Source organism: Hemiscyllium ocellatum, chromosome 4 (genome assembly GCF_020745735.1).
Source record: "Hemiscyllium ocellatum isolate sHemOce1 chromosome 4, sHemOce1.pat.X.cur, whole genome shotgun sequence".
In the NCBI taxonomy this organism is placed as follows: Eukaryota; Metazoa; Chordata; class Chondrichthyes; order Orectolobiformes; family Hemiscylliidae; genus Hemiscyllium; species Hemiscyllium ocellatum.
The window spans coordinates 141,967,848-141,987,289 of record NC_083404.1 but is presented as its reverse complement, the minus strand read 5'-3'; the positions used below and the strand labels follow the sequence as shown (position 1 = coordinate 141,987,289).

The window sequence follows — 19,442 nt, the reverse complement described above, 5'->3', positions numbered from 1 at the left end:
CATTCTTAATGTGATTCTGGGTGGAATGCTGTTTGGAGGATCACAGAATCACAGAGATGTACAGCACGGAAACAGACCCTTCAGTCCAACTCATCCATGCCAACCAGATATCTTAATCTAATCTGGTCCCATTTGCCAGCACTTGACCAATATCCCTCTAAACCCTTCCTATTGGTGAGTTTTGAGAAGATTTGAGAGGATTGAAAAGATTGGAGAAGATAAGAACCCTTCCTATTCCTATTCATATTCCCATTCGGATGCCAATTAAATGTTGTCCTTGTACTAGCCTCCATCACTTCCTCTGGCAGCTCATTCCATAAGAGAACCACCTTTTGCGTGAAAAAAGGTGCCCCTTAGCTCCCTTTTACATTTTTCCCCTCTCATCCTAAACCTATGGCCCCTGGTTCTGGACTCCCCCAAAACCAGGGAAAAGACCTTGTTTATTTACTCTTTCAAATGCCCCTCATGGTTTTATAAACCTCTATACGGTCATCTCAGTCTCCGACGCTCCAAAGAAAATGTCCCTAGCCTATTCAGCCTCTCCCTGTGACTCAAACCCTCTACCAACATCATAGTAATCTTTCAAATTTCACAACACCCTTCCTAAGGGAGGGAGACCAGAACTGCACACAATATTCCAAAAGTGCCAGTGCAGACTCGATGCGCCAAATGGCCTCTTTCTGTACTGTAGGGATTCTACGATTCTATTGTTTCTATGTTGCTAAATACTTGTTTGCCCTATTTGAATCGAAGGTCTAGGATTTTTTAGGTTGACATTCTTGTTTGTTAATGAAGACTCAATGAGGTACCAAGGTCTGGGAGCCATGTGGATAGCACTTTTAACAGAATGGTCACATCACAGATCAAGACAGAAAGGGAATGGTTGATCCCTACCAGAGCAGACAGGAGTCTCTTGAGTATCTCTTACTCATTAACCTTTTAGAATTCTGCTGAGGGCAATAGTTCATCAGACAAATGTAATAAGAGCCAAGTTTGTGGCACCACCAGTGGCTCAGGCACATTGGTTTAGGATAAAGGGGAGAAAGGACAATAGTCATTGCAATTCAATAGATAACGGGAACAAAAAACAATCTTGGTATTGTAGAAATGAATGGGCATGGACTGAAGATTGGTTAACAGACAGGAAGCAGAAAATAGGAATAAATGGGTCATTCTCAGGTTGGCAAGTGGGTTACTGTAATTGTAATCTTTATAAATTTGCAGAGGATACAAAACCCGGTGAGAAATAGAGTTGTGAGGAAAACATAAAAAAGTTTCAAGGGATTTAAACAGGCTGCAGCTGAGGGGGCAAGAGCCCTGTGGATGAAAAAAATTTAACTAAGTGAGAGGTTATTCACTTTGGTAGGAGGAACGAAGGTGCAGAGTATTTCTTAAATGGAGAGAGACTGGAAAGTGTTGTTGTATGAAGAAACCTGGTGCTTTTTTTTGTGAATGACGCAGGTGCAGCAAGCAATTCAGATGGCAATTGGTACGTATTGCAAGAGACGACACCTGGAGGATGGTTGTAGCTGTGACCTCCTTGCCTAAGGAGGGATGGACTTGCCACTGAGGGAGTGCAACAGAGGTGTACCAGATAGATTCCTGGGATGGTGGGACTTTTAAGTGAGAAGAGACTGAGGAAACTGGGCTTGGACTCTCTGAAGTTTAGATGAGAGGCGACCTCATTGAAACCTATTTCTTCACTCAGAGGGTGGTAAATCTTTCTGCAGAGGGCTGTGGAAGCTCACTAAGTATGTCCAAGAGATTGATAGATTTCTAAATATTAAAGACATCGCAGTATATGGAGATAGTGTGAGGTAATGGTGTTGAGGTAGGTGATCAGCCAGGATCTCGAACGATTTGGAGGAGCCGTAGGGTGGAGAAAGTTAAAAATCCCACAATGCCAAGTTATAGTCCAACAGGTTTATTTGGAAGCACCAGCTTTCAAAGCTCTGCTTCTTCATCAGGTGGTTGTGAGGCAAATGGATAAGACAGAATTTATAACAAAAGATTACAGTGATACAATGATACATTGAACAAACGTAGATCATCTTTTAGAATGGATTTGCTGGTTTTGGTTCTTTAAAATGTAAATCCCAGAACTTCTATTAATGCACCTTCTCGAGATAATTTAAGATTTTATAATAAAAGGTGAAATATCAGCTCAGACAAGGCCTGAAAGGTGAGAGTCAGACTGGTTCTATTTCCAAAGAGGAATTTACAAATATTGTATGGATTCACTGCCTGCAGGGTCTAGAGTGGCAGAGCTGAGTCGAGTGGTTTAACAATCTATCTTTTCTCCATCTGTTTCTATCAGTAATAGTGAAATGTACTATTTATTGCAGCAAGTTTTAAAAACCTATACACAGCTCACAATGCCAATTCCAAGCAGTCAAAAATGTGACGACTTCAACTCATTAATCGGCTGATGACATCCTTTCAAGTTGGGATCGACACTGCATGCATTATACAGATTGTGCTTTCCTATACAGAGTCAGAACAGGAGATTAATAATCAGAGGGTGGTCTGAAAGAATTGTACCAGGTTCTGATTAGACTCAACATACTGACTAACTACCTTCCTTCTCGGTCAGTCTCAGAGCAGTGTCCTTGCTCCACTGTCAATGCCACTACTCTCTCCCTGACGTAAATATCACATTATCCTGGGGACAAATGCCACTCAGTTCTTTCTACCACCACTTACTTTTCATATAATCCAAGTCAGCCACAGCCAGCATCTCTGCTTCAAGCTCATCAGTTGGTATCTTTTGGAATTTGGCCTCATCCACATTTGTCTGACTCCCAATTCTCCTCCGCTCCTTCAGGTCATAACTGCTGCGATGTGCCAAAGGTGTCTTCTGTAAGGCACGGTTCTCCTCCGATGCAGATGCATCACCAGCCATTGCACCCCTGGTAACACACATTGGGGAGAGTACTCAAGATTTCACAGGGTCACAAATATATGTTCTCTTTTCTCCCTTCCCAAATCACACACCATCCCATCCTGGATACATTTCACTATTTCTACATTCTCATTCCATACCGTGGTTTGATTTTATTTATTGGTGTCACATGTACCTAAGTACAATGAAAAGTTTTGTTTTGCGTACAGTACAGGCAGGTCATAACGTACAAGGACAAATAGATTATAGGGTGTTTAGACAGGGCAAGGCTTGCAAGGTTACTCATCAGAACCCATTGCATAGAAGAGTGCTACATTCCTTCAGGTCAGAGGGTAAAGGGATGTCAGAATAATTTATACATTTAATAACTTAACAGGGAACATGGGTAGGTCTACAACAGAAACATAAAACCAGGCTCTTCAAGGATGATGTCAGGAAGTGTTTCTGAACATTACGGAAATCTGAAAGTTTCTCCCAAAAGTTGCTGATACCCAGGAACCTTTGGGAATTTCAAAGCTGAGATGATTGGATAGGCAGAGGGATTAAAAGTAATAAAATCAGGGTGAATTGTTGGATTTAAGATACCGATCAGCTACAACTGACTGGTCGAACAGGTTTTTTTTTAAGATTCCCTACAGTATGGAAACAGACCCTTCGGCCCAACAAGTCCACACCAACCCTCCGAAGAGCAACCCACCCAGACCCATTCCCCTCCCTCACATTCACCCCTGGCACTATGGACAATTTAGCATGGCCAATTCACCTGACCTGCACATCTTTGGATTGTGGGAGAAAATCCATGCAGACACGGGGAGAATGTGCAAACTCCATACAGACAGACAGTTGCTCGAGGCGGGAATCGAACCCAGGATCCTGGTACTGTGAGGCAGCAGTGCTAACTACTGAGCCCCATGCCTCCCCCAGCGTGGTGCACTTGGAAGGACAAAATGGCTTCCACCTGCTCCTATGCACCCTCATAACTACTGGCTGTAATTACACCACATGGATGGATTGGTGCAAGGGCAAAGTTCTTCATCTTCTCATGTTGGCCTTGTCAGAGTCTGTTATATTGTGGAACTGGTGTCAAAGGTTGGCCTTGACTGCAGAGGGGTGACATACCCATCCCTGCATCATGATAGGTTATGATAACCTGGCAGATTGTTGATGACCTTTCCTGGAGTCAGAAAACATGAGCAGAGTGAACCAACTCAATTTCCCAAAGAGGATGTAGACATCCTAAAGCTCAAAGACAGATTTAAGTGACAGGAGAGGTCAGGAGGGTGAAAGAACCAGCTGATGGAGCACAGGAGAGCTTGGGAAGGAAAATCCCACAATGTCAAGACAGATGGCTAGATTCGCTCTCATTGAAGATTGCCCATGACTTAGGTGGTGCAATATTTATTTGATTTTCATCAGCCTAAGCCTGAATTTTGTTCAGATCTTGTTGTGTTTGTACTTGGACTGCTTCAGTATCCGATGAGTTGTGAATGGTGCTGAATATTGCAAAATCATCAGTGAACATCCCCATTTCCTGCCTTATAATGGTGGGAAGGTCATTGATGAAACAGTTGAACATGGTTGGATCCAGGATATTATCCTGATTTCCACGATTCCAATTGACTTCAGTTTTCCTACAGGTCTTTGATTCCACACTCAGTCAATTAGTGTTTGAAGTCAAGGTCAGTCATTCACACTTTCTTGATGGGATAAATTAGAGCCTCTGGTGGGAAGTGACTTAATGAGTCTCTCGAGGTGCTGTTTGTCCAGGTACTTGAATTATCCTGATCAGAGATATTATGACACACCTCTGGAGCAGGTAAAACTTGATCCAAGACTTCCTGATTACTCTCCAGGCATTATATGAAGCCTCTGATAGCTGACAGCTGTCGATGACCAGGCCACAGCCAAATGCAGCTAAGCTAAAAATAAAAAAAAGTGTGCCCTACCTGCATACATGAGTATGAACCTCTCACAGGGAGGAAGGGAAGACCGACAGTCAGAGGGTGCTGACAGTGCAGTCTCCAGGGACAAAGGACAAGTTATCAAAACAGATCAAGGATAACTACCAAAGTGAGGACAACATTTCGTGGACTATCTGACTTATCAGGCTACCAGAGTAGGCAGCACCGCATTTCCTGCTGGATGGACTGTCATTGTCTACCCCCATCTACAGCTGACATGGGAACAAACTGCAGTCCCACCCTAACCCTCAGGGGCTGGCGACTGGAATCTGTAATCTGCTGATCTTGCACTGACTGCAGCAGCCACAAGGTAAATGCCTCACTACTGCAACGCGTATGATCAGTCCAGGATTGCCACTGCAGGACAGCGTGTGAGAGGGGTGAGGAGAGAGGGAGGAGGGAGAACGGGGAAACAGGGAGGAGGCAGAAAAGTGAGAATGAAATGGGGAGGGGAAGAGAGGGAAGGGAGACAAGGAAAGGGGGAAGAGTGAGAAGAGAATGGGGAGAGGGTCAGAGGAAGTGGGGAATGGAAACAGAGGAAGAGGAAGTGAGAGGGGTACAGGTTAGAGGGGAAGGTGAGCAGGGAATAGGGGAGAGTGTCAGAAGGTGAGGAGGGAAGTGGCCAATGCAAGTGGTGGAGGCAGAAGGAGGGGAGGGGAGAGGAAACGGAAGGAAGGAGGGGAATGAAGGGACAGAAAATAGACATGGAACAACAGGAGGGGAGGGGAAGAGAGGACAGGAAGAGGGGAGGGGAGAGGGCACAAAGGGAGGGAGGGTGGGTAGGAAATAGAAGGTAAAAGGAGAGAGAGAGAGAAAGGGCAGGGAAATATGGGGAAAATCAGGAATATAGTAACTAGCTCTCAGATTTATAGAGAAATGATAGGAGTTGAAATTAGGATGATAAAGCATATTCAGCCCAAATTTCTGTTTGATTCTACTGAATCTGCTCTGTCACCCTCTTAAAGAGCGTGTTCCAGACCATCACAAAAAGTTCTCATCTCTCTGGCTCTGTTGTTGATCAGGATCACAAGATGTCGCACCCTCATGTGGCACTGACCCCACAAGACACTACATTCCATTCTGCCGTGTGGTACAGGCTGGAACGGGCACCTTGAAAGAGATCCTTTCTGCTGGCACGCAAGATGTGGGTCCATTTAAGATGCGCCCTTGCATCAAGCTGGATGTCAGGTGGTGAGGGAAGGGCCCCAGTATCTGCACACTCCAGACACCATTTCAAAGCAACTGAATCTCATTCAATTTGGAGATACAGCACAACCGCAAAGCAGGAGTCATTAGCAACACAACCTCATGCCTCCTGTACAAACCGGGGCACAAACCTCATGCCCCCTGTACAGACTGGGACACAAATCACACAGCCCCTGAGTTTCCTCCCACAATCCAAAGTTGTGCAGGTTAGGTGAACTGGCAGTGCAAAAGTGCCCATAGAGTTCAGGTATGTGTAGGCTGGGTGTATTAGTCATGGGAAATGTAGAGCAATAGGATAGGGGAATGGGTCTGTGTGGGTTACTCTTCAGAGGGTCAGTGTGGACTTGTTGAGCCAAATAGTCTGTTTCCACATGTAGGGATTATATGTATGATTATATGATCTTTACAGCAATGGAAAGGATCAGCAGGAAAAGCGTAGTTGGGGAGTGAATCTGATCTGACAAAAGCATGAAAGGGTCCCAATGGTCACGTACACAGACAGGCAGTGGCACTCAAGGGAAATATAACCGTTGGCAAATCCTGGTACTTACAGTGGCGTGATCTGTTCATTGCTTCTGGTAAGTTTGTTGCTCTGGCTGACCGTCCCTGCCTTGATGACAAGAGGCTGTGCACCTTGCTGCTTTGGGCTGTGATCAGGGAGGTGCGGGGCTGCACAGCTACTTTCTGACTCCTCATCAGACACAAAGAACTGGAAAACAGCAAAAAAACATCAACGGTGAACTAAGAGTCACTGGGGCTACAACCTGCTGCCCTCTTCTGAGCTGAAGTCATAGAATCATAATCAAAGAGGTGTACAGCACAGAAACAGACTCTTCGGTCCAACTTGTCCATGCCGACCAGATATCCCAACCCAATCTAGTCCCACCTGCCAGCACTTGGCCCATATCCCTTTAAACCCTTCCTATTCATGTACACATCCAGATTCCTTTTAAATGTTGTAATTGTACCAGCCCCCACCACTTCCTCTGACAGCTCATTCCATACATGCACCACCCTCTGTGTGAAAAAGTTGCCCCTTAGATCCTTTTTAAATTTTTCCCCTCTTACCTTTGGATTCCCCAAACCAGGGCAAAGGCATATTTACTCTATGCATGCCCCTCATGATTTTATAAACCTCTATAAGGTCACCCCTCAGCTTCATACTCCCAGGGAAAACAGCCCCAGCCTACTCAGCCTCTCCCTATAGCTCAAACCCTCCAACCCTGGCAACATCCCTGTAAATCTTTTCTGAATCCTTTCAAGTTTCACAGCATCTTTCTGTTAAGAGGGAGCACAGAATTGCACACAATATTCCAAAAATGTCCTGTACAGCCACAACAGGACCTCCCAAATCCTATACTCAATACACTGACCAATAAAGGAAAGCATACCAAAAGCCTTCTTCACTATCCTATGTACCAGCAATACCACTTTCAAGGAACTTTGAACCTGTGCTCTGAGGTCTCTTTGTTCAGTAACACTCCTGAGGACCTTACCATTAAGTATATAAGTCCCAGCCTGCTTTGCCTTTCCAAAATGCAGCACCTCGCATTTATCTAAATTAGACACCACCTGCCACTCCTCGTCCATTGGCGCATCTGATCAAGATTCCATTGTACTCCGAGGTAACCTTCTTCGCTGTCCACTACACCTCCAATTTTAGTGTCATCTGCACACTTACTAATCATTCCTGCTATGTTCACATCCAAATAATTTATATAAATGACAAAAAAATAGTGGTCTTCACCTTCCCCCCTCTCCTTGCTCAAAGATGAGTTGGAGAACTTCACACAGCTTATTTGATCTCTGCCTAAACCAGAACAACTCAATTATCCACACACACGAGGAGGCTATTTGATTCATTGATCTGTTGCTGCCTTTGTAAAACTGCAACCCGACTGACTCCACAGCCCTGTACTGCTATTGCTACAAATTTCACCTTTTTAATTAGTTAACCAAGTCCCACAGCAAATTACTGCCGAAACAAAAACAAAGTGCAAGAGAAACTCAGTAGGTCTCGCAGTCACATCTGTGGAGGGAGAAACAGAGTTTATGCTTCTACAGTACTTTCTGTTTTTGTTTCAGATCTCCAGCATCTGCAGTTATACAGTCATAGATCATAGAGATATACCGCACAGAAACAGGCCCCTCAGCCCAATTCGTCCATGTCCACCAGGTTTCCAAAAGTGAACAAGTCCCAGTGCTTGCGTTTGGCCCATATTCCTCTAAATCTTCATACCCACATGCTTGTTCAAATGTTTTTTCAATGTTCTAACTATACCTGCTTCTACACTTCCTCAGGCAGTTCATTCCATATAAGCACCGCTCTCTGCATGAAAAAGTTGTCCCTCAGGGCCCTTTAAATATTTCCCCTCTCACCTTAAACCTATGCCCTCTAATTTTGGACTCCCCAAATCTGGGGAAAAACCTTGGCTATTCATCTTATCCAAGCTCCTCATGATTTTATCAACGTCTATGATGTCACCTCTCAGCCTCTGAACCTCCAGGGAAAATAAACCCAGTCTATCTAGCCTCTCTTTATATCGCAAACCTTTCATTCTCAATAACATCCTTGTAAATCATTTCTGCAACCTTTCCACTTTAATCATGTCCTTCCTAAGGCAGGGTGACCAGAACTGTACACAGTACTCCAAAAGTGGCCTTACCAATGTCTTGTACAACTATCACATGATATTCCAACTCCTGTCCTCAATGCTCAGACCGATGAAGGCGAGCATACCAAATATCTCCTTTACCACGCTGTCTACCTGCGACAACACTTCCAAGGAAATACGTACCTACACCTCTAGGTTTCTCTGCTCAATAACACTCCCTAAGGCCCTACCATAACTGTAAAGTCCTGACTTGGATTGTCTGACCAAAACATAATACCTCGCATTCATTAAATTAAACTGCATCTGCCCATTGCTCAGCTCACTGGCCCAACTGATCAAGATTCCATTGTAATTTTAGATAACCTTCATCTGTGTCCACTATACTAGCAATTTTGGTATCACCCACAAGCTTATTAACCATGCCTCCTATAGTCTCATCCAAATCATTTACATAAACAATGAACAGTGGACTCAGCACCAATCCTTGTGGCACACTGCTGGTCACAGGGCCCCAAGTCTCAACAACAACCCTCGACCACCATCCTCTACCTCGTACTATCAAACTAATTTTTGTACCCAAATGGCTACCTCTCCATGGATCCCATATGATCTAAACTTACTAACCAGTCCACCATGCTCAAGTCCATGTAGACAACAGCTACTGCACTACCTTCATCTGTCTTCTTGGTCTCTTCAAAAAGCTCAACCAAAATTGTGAGACATGATTTCCCATGCACAAAGCCATGCTGACTATCCCTAATCAGAGTTTTTTTAAAGATTAGACTTACAGTGTGGAAACAAGTCCACACCGACCTGCCGAAGCGCAACCCACCCATACCCCTACATTTACCCCTTACCTAACACTACGGGCAATTTAGCATGGCCAATTCACCGAACCTGCACATCTTTGTGACTGTGGGAGGAAACCGGAGCACCCAGAGGAAACCCACGCAGACACGGGGAGAACGTGCAAACTCCACACAGTCTGTCGCCTGAGTCGGGAATTGAACCCGGGTCTCAGGCGCTGTGAGGCAGCAGTGCTAACCACTGTACCACCGTGCCGCCCTAAGTTCTTGCTTTTCTAAATACACATGGATCCAGTTTCTCAGAAGCCCAACCAACAACTTACCACCACTGACATCAGACTCACCTGTCTGTGGTTCTCCAGCTTTTCCTCGCACAACATTAGGCACCCTCTAGTCTTCCAGCACTTCACCCACAGCTGTCGATGATGCAAATATCTCTAGGTGCCCAGCAATTTCTTCCCTAGCTTACTGACAATGTCCTGGGATACACTTGATCAAGTACCAGGGATTTAGCTACCTATAAACATTTTAAGATCTCCAATGATACTGGAAAAATATTGAGGCTTTAGAGAGAGTGCAGAACACATGCACGAGGCTAGTCCCTGGTATTAGAGAAGGTAAGTAAAAACAAATTCTTGAAAATTTATTTTTTGTTAGAACATGAATGATAGAATTATGGAATGGTTACTAATGGAAGGAAGTCATTTGGCAGGGAGTCATAACAGTTCTCTGCAAAAGCAATTCACTGAATCCTACTTCCTGTTTTCCTTCATGTAGCCCCGAGAATATACCACCGGCCATTCTCTTACCTCTATTCCCACTAAACCTTTCAGAACCTAACTCTCCTCACATCACTCTAAACTTGGTGTCCATCTTACTCTTTTTGTTATAGATTAAGTTAATATTGAATATGCTTCCATCAGCTTTTTAGAACTAGGAGTGCAAACATTATTCTGATCTCCTTCCTGCCTCTTTTGCCAGTTATCCTAACAGGGTACGTGATGGTTTAGTGGCAGTGTCACTGGGCTAGTAATCCAGAACCACTGGCCAACCTTCTTGGGACTTGGGTTAAATCCCACTGCAATGTGGTTGATGCGTAACTGCCCTTAGCCTAATTAGGAATGGGAAATCAATACCTGCCTATACAGTGAAACCCACGCTCTGGGAATAAATGAAATACAAAAACAAAAATTGTGATTACTGACCCCTGTGTTACTAGAAACAGTTCCTCGTTATTTACTCTATCTAAACCCTTCATCATCTTGGTTTTCGATTAAGTCACCATTTGGCCTTGCTGCTTCAAGGAGAACAATCATGGTGTCTTCAGATTAACTAGTTCACTGTCTACCATCCGCATCCCTGCTTCAGGCATGACTTGGGAGGCTCAGAATTGATTTTCCTGTTTGCCCCTATTCGCCTTCTGGTTCTCACCTGAACATCACGCACATCGTCTAACTGGATGGATTCCTCTGGAGGAGCCAGCTTCACCTGTGCGCCATCTGTCTGCTCCTCCTCTTCATCCCCTTCCTCTATGGTAGGAGCTCCAGTCGGAGAAGAGGCAGTCTTTTTGACCTTCTTCTGGTGTGCCCCTTTCTTCCTCCTTCCTTCCGACGGAAGGTGCGTGGAAAGTGGGTGGTGAGTGTGAAGGGAGGAATGACGATGGTCTTTTGGAAAGAGAGAGAGAAATAATGTCAAACACTTGTATAAAGGAAGACTTGCCTTTCACAACCGCAGGAGCACCATTCCTCCTCCCCGCGGCCAACTCTGTATTTTCAGAAGCGTAGTCAGTGTTGATGTAAGAAATGTGGCCACCAAGTCAAACATTGCAAGTTCCCACTAATACTAATGTGATAGTAACCAATAACCGGCTTCAGAGCTGGAGACTGAAGATTAACTATTGGTCACAGTATCAGTAAGAACATGAACAATATGTTCTTAATCAATATTACATCATGGGATGTTTTGCACCCCCCTGACAGAGCTGCTGATACCTCAATGTCACATTTCAGTCAGAAGCTGGAACACTTGACTGCAGCATTCTCTCAATACTGTGCAGGAGCAGCAGACTATATGATGAGCTCAACAGCTTGCACTTAAATGGTTTCACAGGGGGGATTTGAAACAGCACATTAACACAAAGTCATATAAAGAGACCGAAGGACAGGTGATCAAAGACTGGGCCATGGAGGAAGGCTGAAAACCGTATCTTAAACGGATGGTGGGGATGGCAGAGAGGGTTAGGGAGAGAGTTCAACAGGTTACAGTCTCCATAAAGACACTGCAACAAATATCCCCTTGGCAGAATAGCCCAATATGCTTCCCAGCATCACAAATCAATGAAGTTCTGTTGGGTGAGAGACCAGAGGATACCAGGGAAGGCAATGGTCTAATGATATTATCGCTGGACTCTGAAACCCAGCTAATGTTCTAGGGACCTGAGTTCAAATCTGACCACAACAGACAGTGCAATTTGAATTCAATATTAAAAATAAACTAGAATTAAGAGAATAATGATGACCACGAATCCATTGCTGATTGTCAGGATAAACCCATCTTGTTCACTAATGTCCTTTAAGGAAGGAAACTGTCATTCCCTACCTGATCTGGCCTATATGCAATTCCAGCTGAAAATGTGTTGCTGGAAAAGCGCAGCAGGTTAGGCAGCATCCAAGGAACAGGACATTCGACGTTTCGGGCATAAGCCCTTCATCAGGAATGTTCTCCTATATGCAATTCCAGACCCACAGCAATGTAATATGGACTCTTAACTGCCCTCTGGACAATAAATGCTGGCCGAGCCAGCAATACCCTCATCCCGTGAATGAATAAAAAAAAACCTAGGAGCAGCGACCTGTACCTAGGAACAGACTGACAGGAGAAGACGCCCCCACACAAAGAACAAAATCCAGTCTGGATGAGGTAGGGATCGTCTGGCCCTATGCAGCACACATACTTGGAAGCTGTGGTCAAACATGTTTGCAGACTGTCTCCAGATTCAACAAGCAGGACTTATACACTTAATGGGAATTTGTGTTGAAGACGTTTTGTCCCTGTCTAGGTGACATCCTCAGTGCTTGGGAGCCTCCTGTGAGGCACTTCTATGATGTTTCCTCCGCCATTTGTAGTGGTTTGTATCTGCTGCTTCCAGTTGTCAGTTCCAGCTGTCCGCTGCAGTGGTCGGTATATTGGGTCCAGGTCGGTGTGCTTATTGATTGAATCTGTGGATGAGTGCCATGCCTCTAGGAATTCCCTGGCTGTTCTCTGTTTGGCTTGTCCTATAATAGTGGTGTTGTCCCAGTCGAATTCATGTTGCTTGTCATCTGTGTGTGTGGCTACTAAGGATAGCTGGTCATGTCATCTTTATCTGTTTGTCATCTTTATAAATGATCTAGAGGAGGGGCTTGAAAGCTGGGTGAGCAAGTTTGCGGATGACACAAAGGTCGGTGGAGTTGTGGACAGTGAAGAAGGATGTGGCAGGTTACAGCGGGATATAGATAGGTTGCAGAGCTGGGCAGAAAGGTGGCAGATGGAATTCAATGTAGCTAAGTGTGAAGTCATTCACTTTGGTAGGAGTAACAAGAAGATGGATTACTGGGCTAATGGTAGGCTACTTGGTAGTGTGGATGAGCAGAGGGATCTTGGTGTCCATGTACACAGATCTCTGAAAGTTGCCACCCAGGTAAATAGTGCTGTGAGGAAGGCATATGGTGTACTGGGCTTTATTGGTAGAGGAATTGAGTTCCGGAGTCCTGAGGTCATGTTGCAGTTGTATAAGACTCTGGTGCGGCCTCATCTGGAGTACTGTGTGCAGTTTTGGTCGCCATACTATAGGAAGGATGTGGAGGCATTGGAACGAGTGCAGAGGAGGTTTACCAGGATGTTGCCTGGCATGGTAGGAAGATCGTATGAGGAAAGGCTGAGGCACTTGGGCCTGTTCTCATTGGAGAAAAGAAGGTTTAGGGGAGATTTGATAGAGGTGTACAAGATGATTAGGGGTTTAGATAGGGTAGACACTGAGAACCTTTTACCGCTAATGGAGTCAGCTGTTACTAGGGGACACAGCTTTAAATTAAGGGGTGGTAGGTATAGGATAGATGTTAGGGGTAGATTCTTTACGCAACGGGTTGTGAGTTCATGGAATGCCCTGCCAGTAGCAGTGGTGAACTCTCCCTCTTTATGGTCATTTAAGCAGGCATTGGATAGGCATATGGAAGTTATTGGGCTAGTGTAGGTTAGGTAGGATTTGGTCGGCGCAACATCGAGGGCTGAAGGGCCTGTACTGCGCTGTATTTTTCTATGTTCTATGTCGTTTCGTGGCTAGTTGGTGTTCATGGATGCGGATCTTAGCTGTCTTCCTGTTTGTCCAATGTAGTGTTTTGTGCAGTCCTTGCATGGGATTTTGTACATTACATTGGTTTTACTCATGCTGGGTATCGGGTCCTTCGTTCTGGTGAGTTGTTGTCTGAGAGTGGCTGTTGGTTTGTGTGCTGTTATGTTAGGGGTTCTAAAAACTCAGAAATAGAGAACACACACCACATCATTAACGCCACACTCACAGGAATCCGATTCACTAGAGAGGAAGAAAAGGACAACCAACTCCCATTCCTAGACGTGATGGTACAGAGAACACCTAACAGAGAATTCACCACAAAGGTATACAGGAAAGCCACACACACAGACCAAGTCCTGAACTACGAAAGCAACCACCCCAACACACACAAAAGAAGTTGTATCAAGACACTGTTCAAAAGGGCCACAACACACTGCAGTACACCAGAACTGCAAAAAGAGGAAGAAGAACACCTTATACAATGTATTCGCCAAAAAAAGATACCCACGCAATTTCATCAACAGATGCCTGAGGGAAAGACAATGAAATGAGGACATGCCGCAACCCAAAGGACTAGCCACACTACCATACATCAGGAGCATTTCCGAACTGACAGCCAGACTACTGCGACCACTAGGACTCATAACAGCACATAAACCAACAGCCACTCTCAGACAACAACTCACCAGAACGAAGGACCCAATACCCAGCATGAGCCAAACCAATGTAGTGAACAAAATCCCATGCAAGGACTGCACAAAAAACACTACATAGGACAAACAGGAAGACAGCTAACGATCCGCATCCATGAACACCAACTAGCCACGAAACGACACGACCAGCTATCCTTAGTAGCCACACACACAGATGACAAGCAACATGAATTCGACTGAGACAACACTACTATTATAGGACAAGCCAAACAGAGAACAGCCAGGGAATTCCTAGAGGGATGGCACTCGTCCACAGGTTCAATCAATAAGCACATCGACCTGGACCCAATATACTGACCACTGCAGCGGACAGCTGGAACTGACAACCGGAAGCAGCAGATTCAAACCACTACAAATGGCGGAGGAAAGATCACAGAAGCGCTTCACAGGAGGCTCCCAAGCACTGAGGATGTCACCTAGACAGGGGACGAAACGTCTGCAGCACAAATTCCCAGCTCGGCGAACAGAACCACAACAACAAGACCTTAGAGTGCAGATTCATAGCACCTTGAAAGTGGAGTCGCAGGTAGATAGGATAGTGAAGAATTATGGTATGCTTTCCCTTATTGGTCAGAGTATTGAGTACAGGAGTTGGGAGGTCATGTTGCAGCTATAAAGGACATTGGTTAGGCCACTGTTGGGATATTGCGTGCAATTCTGGTTCCCTTCCTATTGGAAAGATGTTGTGAAACTTGAAAGGGCTCAGCAAAGATTTACAAGGATGTTGCTAGGGTTGGAGGATTTGAGCTATATGGAGAGGCAGAACAGGCTGGAGCTGTTTTCCCTGGAGCGTCGGAGGCTGAGGGGTGACATTATAGAGGTATACAAAATTATGAGGGACATGGACAGGGTAAATAGGCAAAATCTTTTCCCTGGGGTCAGGGAGTCCAGAACAAGAGGGTATAAGTTTAGGATGAGAGGGGAAAGATATAAAAGAGACCTACAGGGCAACTTTTTCACACAGAGGGTGGTATTTGTATGGAATGAGCTGCTAGAGGAAGTGGTGGAGGCTGGTACAATTGCAACATTTAAGAAGCATTTGGATGGGTATATGAATAGGAAGGGTTTGGAGAGATATGGGTCGGGTGCTGGCAGGTGGGACTAGATTGTGTTGGGATATCTGGTCAGCATGGACAGGTTGGACCGAAGGGTCTGTTTCCGTACTGTACATCTCTATGACTCTATAACAGCAGAATCTCCACACAAACAGAAAGATGTTTTCCAAAGCACGTGGAGGGGGAGTTGAGGAAGAGTCTTTTCACTTTTAGAAGTTGAGGTGACCTATCAAATTCAAGGGCTTGTACGAGGCCAGACTTCTGGTGATATCGTAACACAGTTGGTGAATGCAATAGATTAATACCCACTTTAAATTCTATTGGGCTAAATTGACAGTCTGAATTCAACAAGCCTGGAAAGGTCTTGGATGGCGAGTAAAAAGTGAGGTCTGCAGATGCTGGAGATCAGAGCTGAAAATGTGTTGCTGGTTAAAGCGCAGCAGGTCAGGCAGCATCCAAGGAACAGGAAATTCGACGTTTCGCTTGTGCCCGAAACATCGAAGGTCTTGGATGGCACCTAGGAAAGCTAAACAAGGCCATTCAATCTGCTGGTTTGTTACTAAAACTCAGCTGAGAACCTCCTGCCCTCACAATGTGTGATGGGAATTCTCCAGACCTAAGATATGAGGTCAGCACCAGAACCACTGCTCCCTGACCACCTGAAAGCCCCCACTTCCACCACAACTGCCACATTTCTCATTTAAGATCATCAGAGAGACAGAAGGAGCCTTTCAGCCCCACAAACCTGTTCCATCACACAACGAGATCATAACTGATCTGAGACCAAGTTCCATTTAGCCACCTTTGTCCTATATCCATAAAAGCACTGGTTAACAAAAAAATCTATTGCTCTCATATTTAAAAAGAAAAAACGATTGAGTTCAAATTGCCATTTGTATTGCTGCATGCTGAGAACTGGTTACTAATTTCACTGCTGAAAAATCCAATACTAGCTTTTGGGCAATGTCTCCAAATCCAAAACCACACCCCACAACCATTCTCACTCCAGCAAGCGAAAACAGTTTTGAGATTACTGCATTTGTTCCTCATACTGAAAAGTTTGATCAAATCAGCCCCTAACCTTACTAGCTTTCGGGGAATACAATCAGCAGTTTGTGTAACATCTTCACGTAATTTAACTGTTTGTGTCTTGGTGTCACTCTGGTGAGTCTACACTCTGCTCCCTCCAAATTTAATATCACCTTCCCAAGATATGGAGCCCAGGACTGCTCACAGTGGCTCCAGTGTGGTCTGCCCAAGGCATTGTACAACCACCAGCAGCCCCTGCTTCCTCCCGCCAGCCCCTCCCAGCCCTTGCATTCTAGTTCCCCAGGATTCTTTAATTTGTGCATTAGTTTCTGTATCTATTCCTGGCATTTAAACGATTTGTGCATTTGGACCCCCTAAGTTTCTTTGAGCCTTCACAGCTTCAAGCTCTTCACCATTTCGAAGGTGCCCTGCTCCATGTTTTTTTAGATACAAAGTGGATGTCCTTACACCTGCCTACATAGAAACGTATTTGTCACAGTTTTGGCCATTTACTGGATCATCATCAATATCTTGAATTTTACATTTCCATCTGAACAAACTCAATCTCTCTAAATTACTCCTGGAAGTTACAGTGGAGTTTCACTTCGAGGCGCGGTTGTCACAGAGTAGCTCTGTCCAAAGCAGGATATCTTTGGCCTCATGCTCTCAGTTCCAGGCTGCATGAGCCTCCAGCTGGTCATTGCAGAATCTTGACCCTCAACATTAGACAATGTAGCAGTTTAAAAATCTCACACACAGAACTCACACTCAAAATCTGTCTCATCAAATGTGCGCCGCACTTCCTGCACATTCCGACTGGGAGCGTCATGTAGCAAATCATCAAATCTCTCAACTCCCCAAGTCTTGTTCAGGTCACCCTCATCCTCATCTTCAATCTTAGACGATGGTGGAGGCTGCACATCTTGGTCGGTCTGGAAAACAAACAGAAACAGCGGTTAAGAATCCCCCTTCTAGTCACAACCGTTTCTTTGCCTTGGATCTACCCAAAGCTTGGTCTGTCTGGATGGGCAACCAGTTTACAGTGTCAGGATTTAGCTCCATAAGGAGGAAGCCGCCTAACACAGAACCACAGAAAATAGGAGGAGTAGACCATTCAGCCCTTCGGGCCTGCTTCACTGTGATCATGATTGTTCATCCTCTTCAGTGTATCTCCTTTGAGTCCTTTAGTCCTAAAACCTATACCTCTTGAAAACATGGAATTTTTTTACCTCAACCACATTTTGTGACAGAGAATTCCACAGGCTCACCACTCTCTAGGTGAAGACATTTCTCCTCATTTCAGTCCTAAATAGAGCCATAGAGTCATACAGCATGGAAACAGACCCTTCAGTCCAACTAATCTATGCCGAACATAATCCCAGACTAAACCAGTCCCACCTAGAATCATCATGGAATCTCTACAGTGTGGAAACAGGCCATTTGGCTCAACATTGAAGAACACCCCCACCTAGACTCACTCCCTACCCTACCCTTTAACCCTACATTTCCCATGGCTAAACCACCTAACACACACATCCCTGGATGCGATTGGTAATTTAGCATGACCAACTAAACTGCATATTTTTGGACTGTGGAGCATCTGGAGGAAAACCATGCAGACACGGGAAGGATGTGCAAATTTAACGCAGTCACCAGAGGCTGGAATTGAACCTGGGTCCCTGGCACTTTGAGGCATCAGTGCTAACCACTAAGCCATCGTGCCACTCTCAAACCATGAGCCACCTGCCTTCACCTAGCCCATATCCCTCCAAACCTTTCTTATCATGTATCCATCCAAATATCTTTTAGACATTGTAATGGTACCCGCATCCACTACTTCCTCAGGCAATCCAATGGCTTACCCTGCATCCTCACACTGTGACCCCTAGTTCTGGACTTCCTGAAAAATCTGAAACCTCTTTCCTGTGTTTACCCTGTCCAGTCCTGTTGAATTTTATAAGTGTCTATGAGATCTCCCCAACCCTGCCAAAGTTATTCCTTGAAATTCCAGTGAATACAGTCCTAGTTAATCCAGTCTCACCTCATAAGTCAGTTGTGACATTCGAGGAATTTGTCTGGTAAACTCTTGTCCGACTCCCTCCATAGCCAGAATAGCCTTCTCAGGTAAGGAGACTGAAGTGCATACAATATTCCAGTTGTAATCTCACCAAGGCCCTGGACAATAGCAGCAAGGCATCCCTGCGCCTGTACTTGAATCCCCTCACTATGAAGGCCAACATACCATTTGCCTTCTTTTGCTGCACCTGTATGCTTACCTTCAGGTGAGTGGTGCACAAAAGACATCCAGGTCTCATTGCACTTCCCCCTTTCCCAAACTATTGCTATTCAGAGATTAATCTGCCTTCCGGTTTTTGCTAGCAATGTGGATAACCTCTCAGATATCCATATTATACTTCATTCGCCACATACTTGCCCATTCATTTGATTTGTCCAAAGCACACCAAATCATCTCTGCATCCTCCTCACAGTCCACCCTCCCACCCAGCTTTGTGCCATCTGCAAAACTGAAGATATTAGAGAACCAGTCAGCAGACAGGGAACAAACAGGCATTCTTCCGAGTGGGTAGCAGTGACGAGTGGTGTACTGCAGGCATCACTGCTTGGACTGGTTACATCTTCAAAATTCATATAGATTTGTCAAGCATGAAATCCCTTTTGAAAATCCACGCTGACCCTGTCACTGTTTTCTAAGGGCTTTGCTATTAATTCTTTAATAATAAACTCCATCTTCCACACATCAATGTCAGGCTAATCAATCTATAATTTTGTGTTTTCTATCCACCTCCTTTTTTTAAACAGTGAGG

The 19,442-nt window shown here is 44.9% G+C and overlaps 1 protein-coding gene across 4 annotated transcripts in view; it reads right to left on the bottom strand.

Moving 5' to 3' along the window:
- LOC132815145 (anion exchange protein 2-like) overlaps window positions 1-19,442 on the bottom strand; it is a 260,861-nt gene that overhangs the window by 60,695 nt on the left and 180,724 nt on the right. For all 4 annotated transcript variants that reach the window (XM_060823950.1, XM_060823951.1, XM_060823952.1 and 1 more), the window contains 4 exons: window positions 17,384-17,549; window positions 10,922-11,154; window positions 6,621-6,778; window positions 2,704-2,909 (listed from right to left, as the gene is read on the bottom strand). In XM_060823950.1, the coding sequence (XP_060679933.1) occupies window positions 2,704-2,909; window positions 6,621-6,778; window positions 10,922-11,154; window positions 17,384-17,549 (763 nt within the window). The remainder of the gene's footprint in view (window positions 1-2,703; window positions 2,910-6,620; window positions 6,779-10,921; window positions 11,155-17,383; window positions 17,550-19,442) is intronic.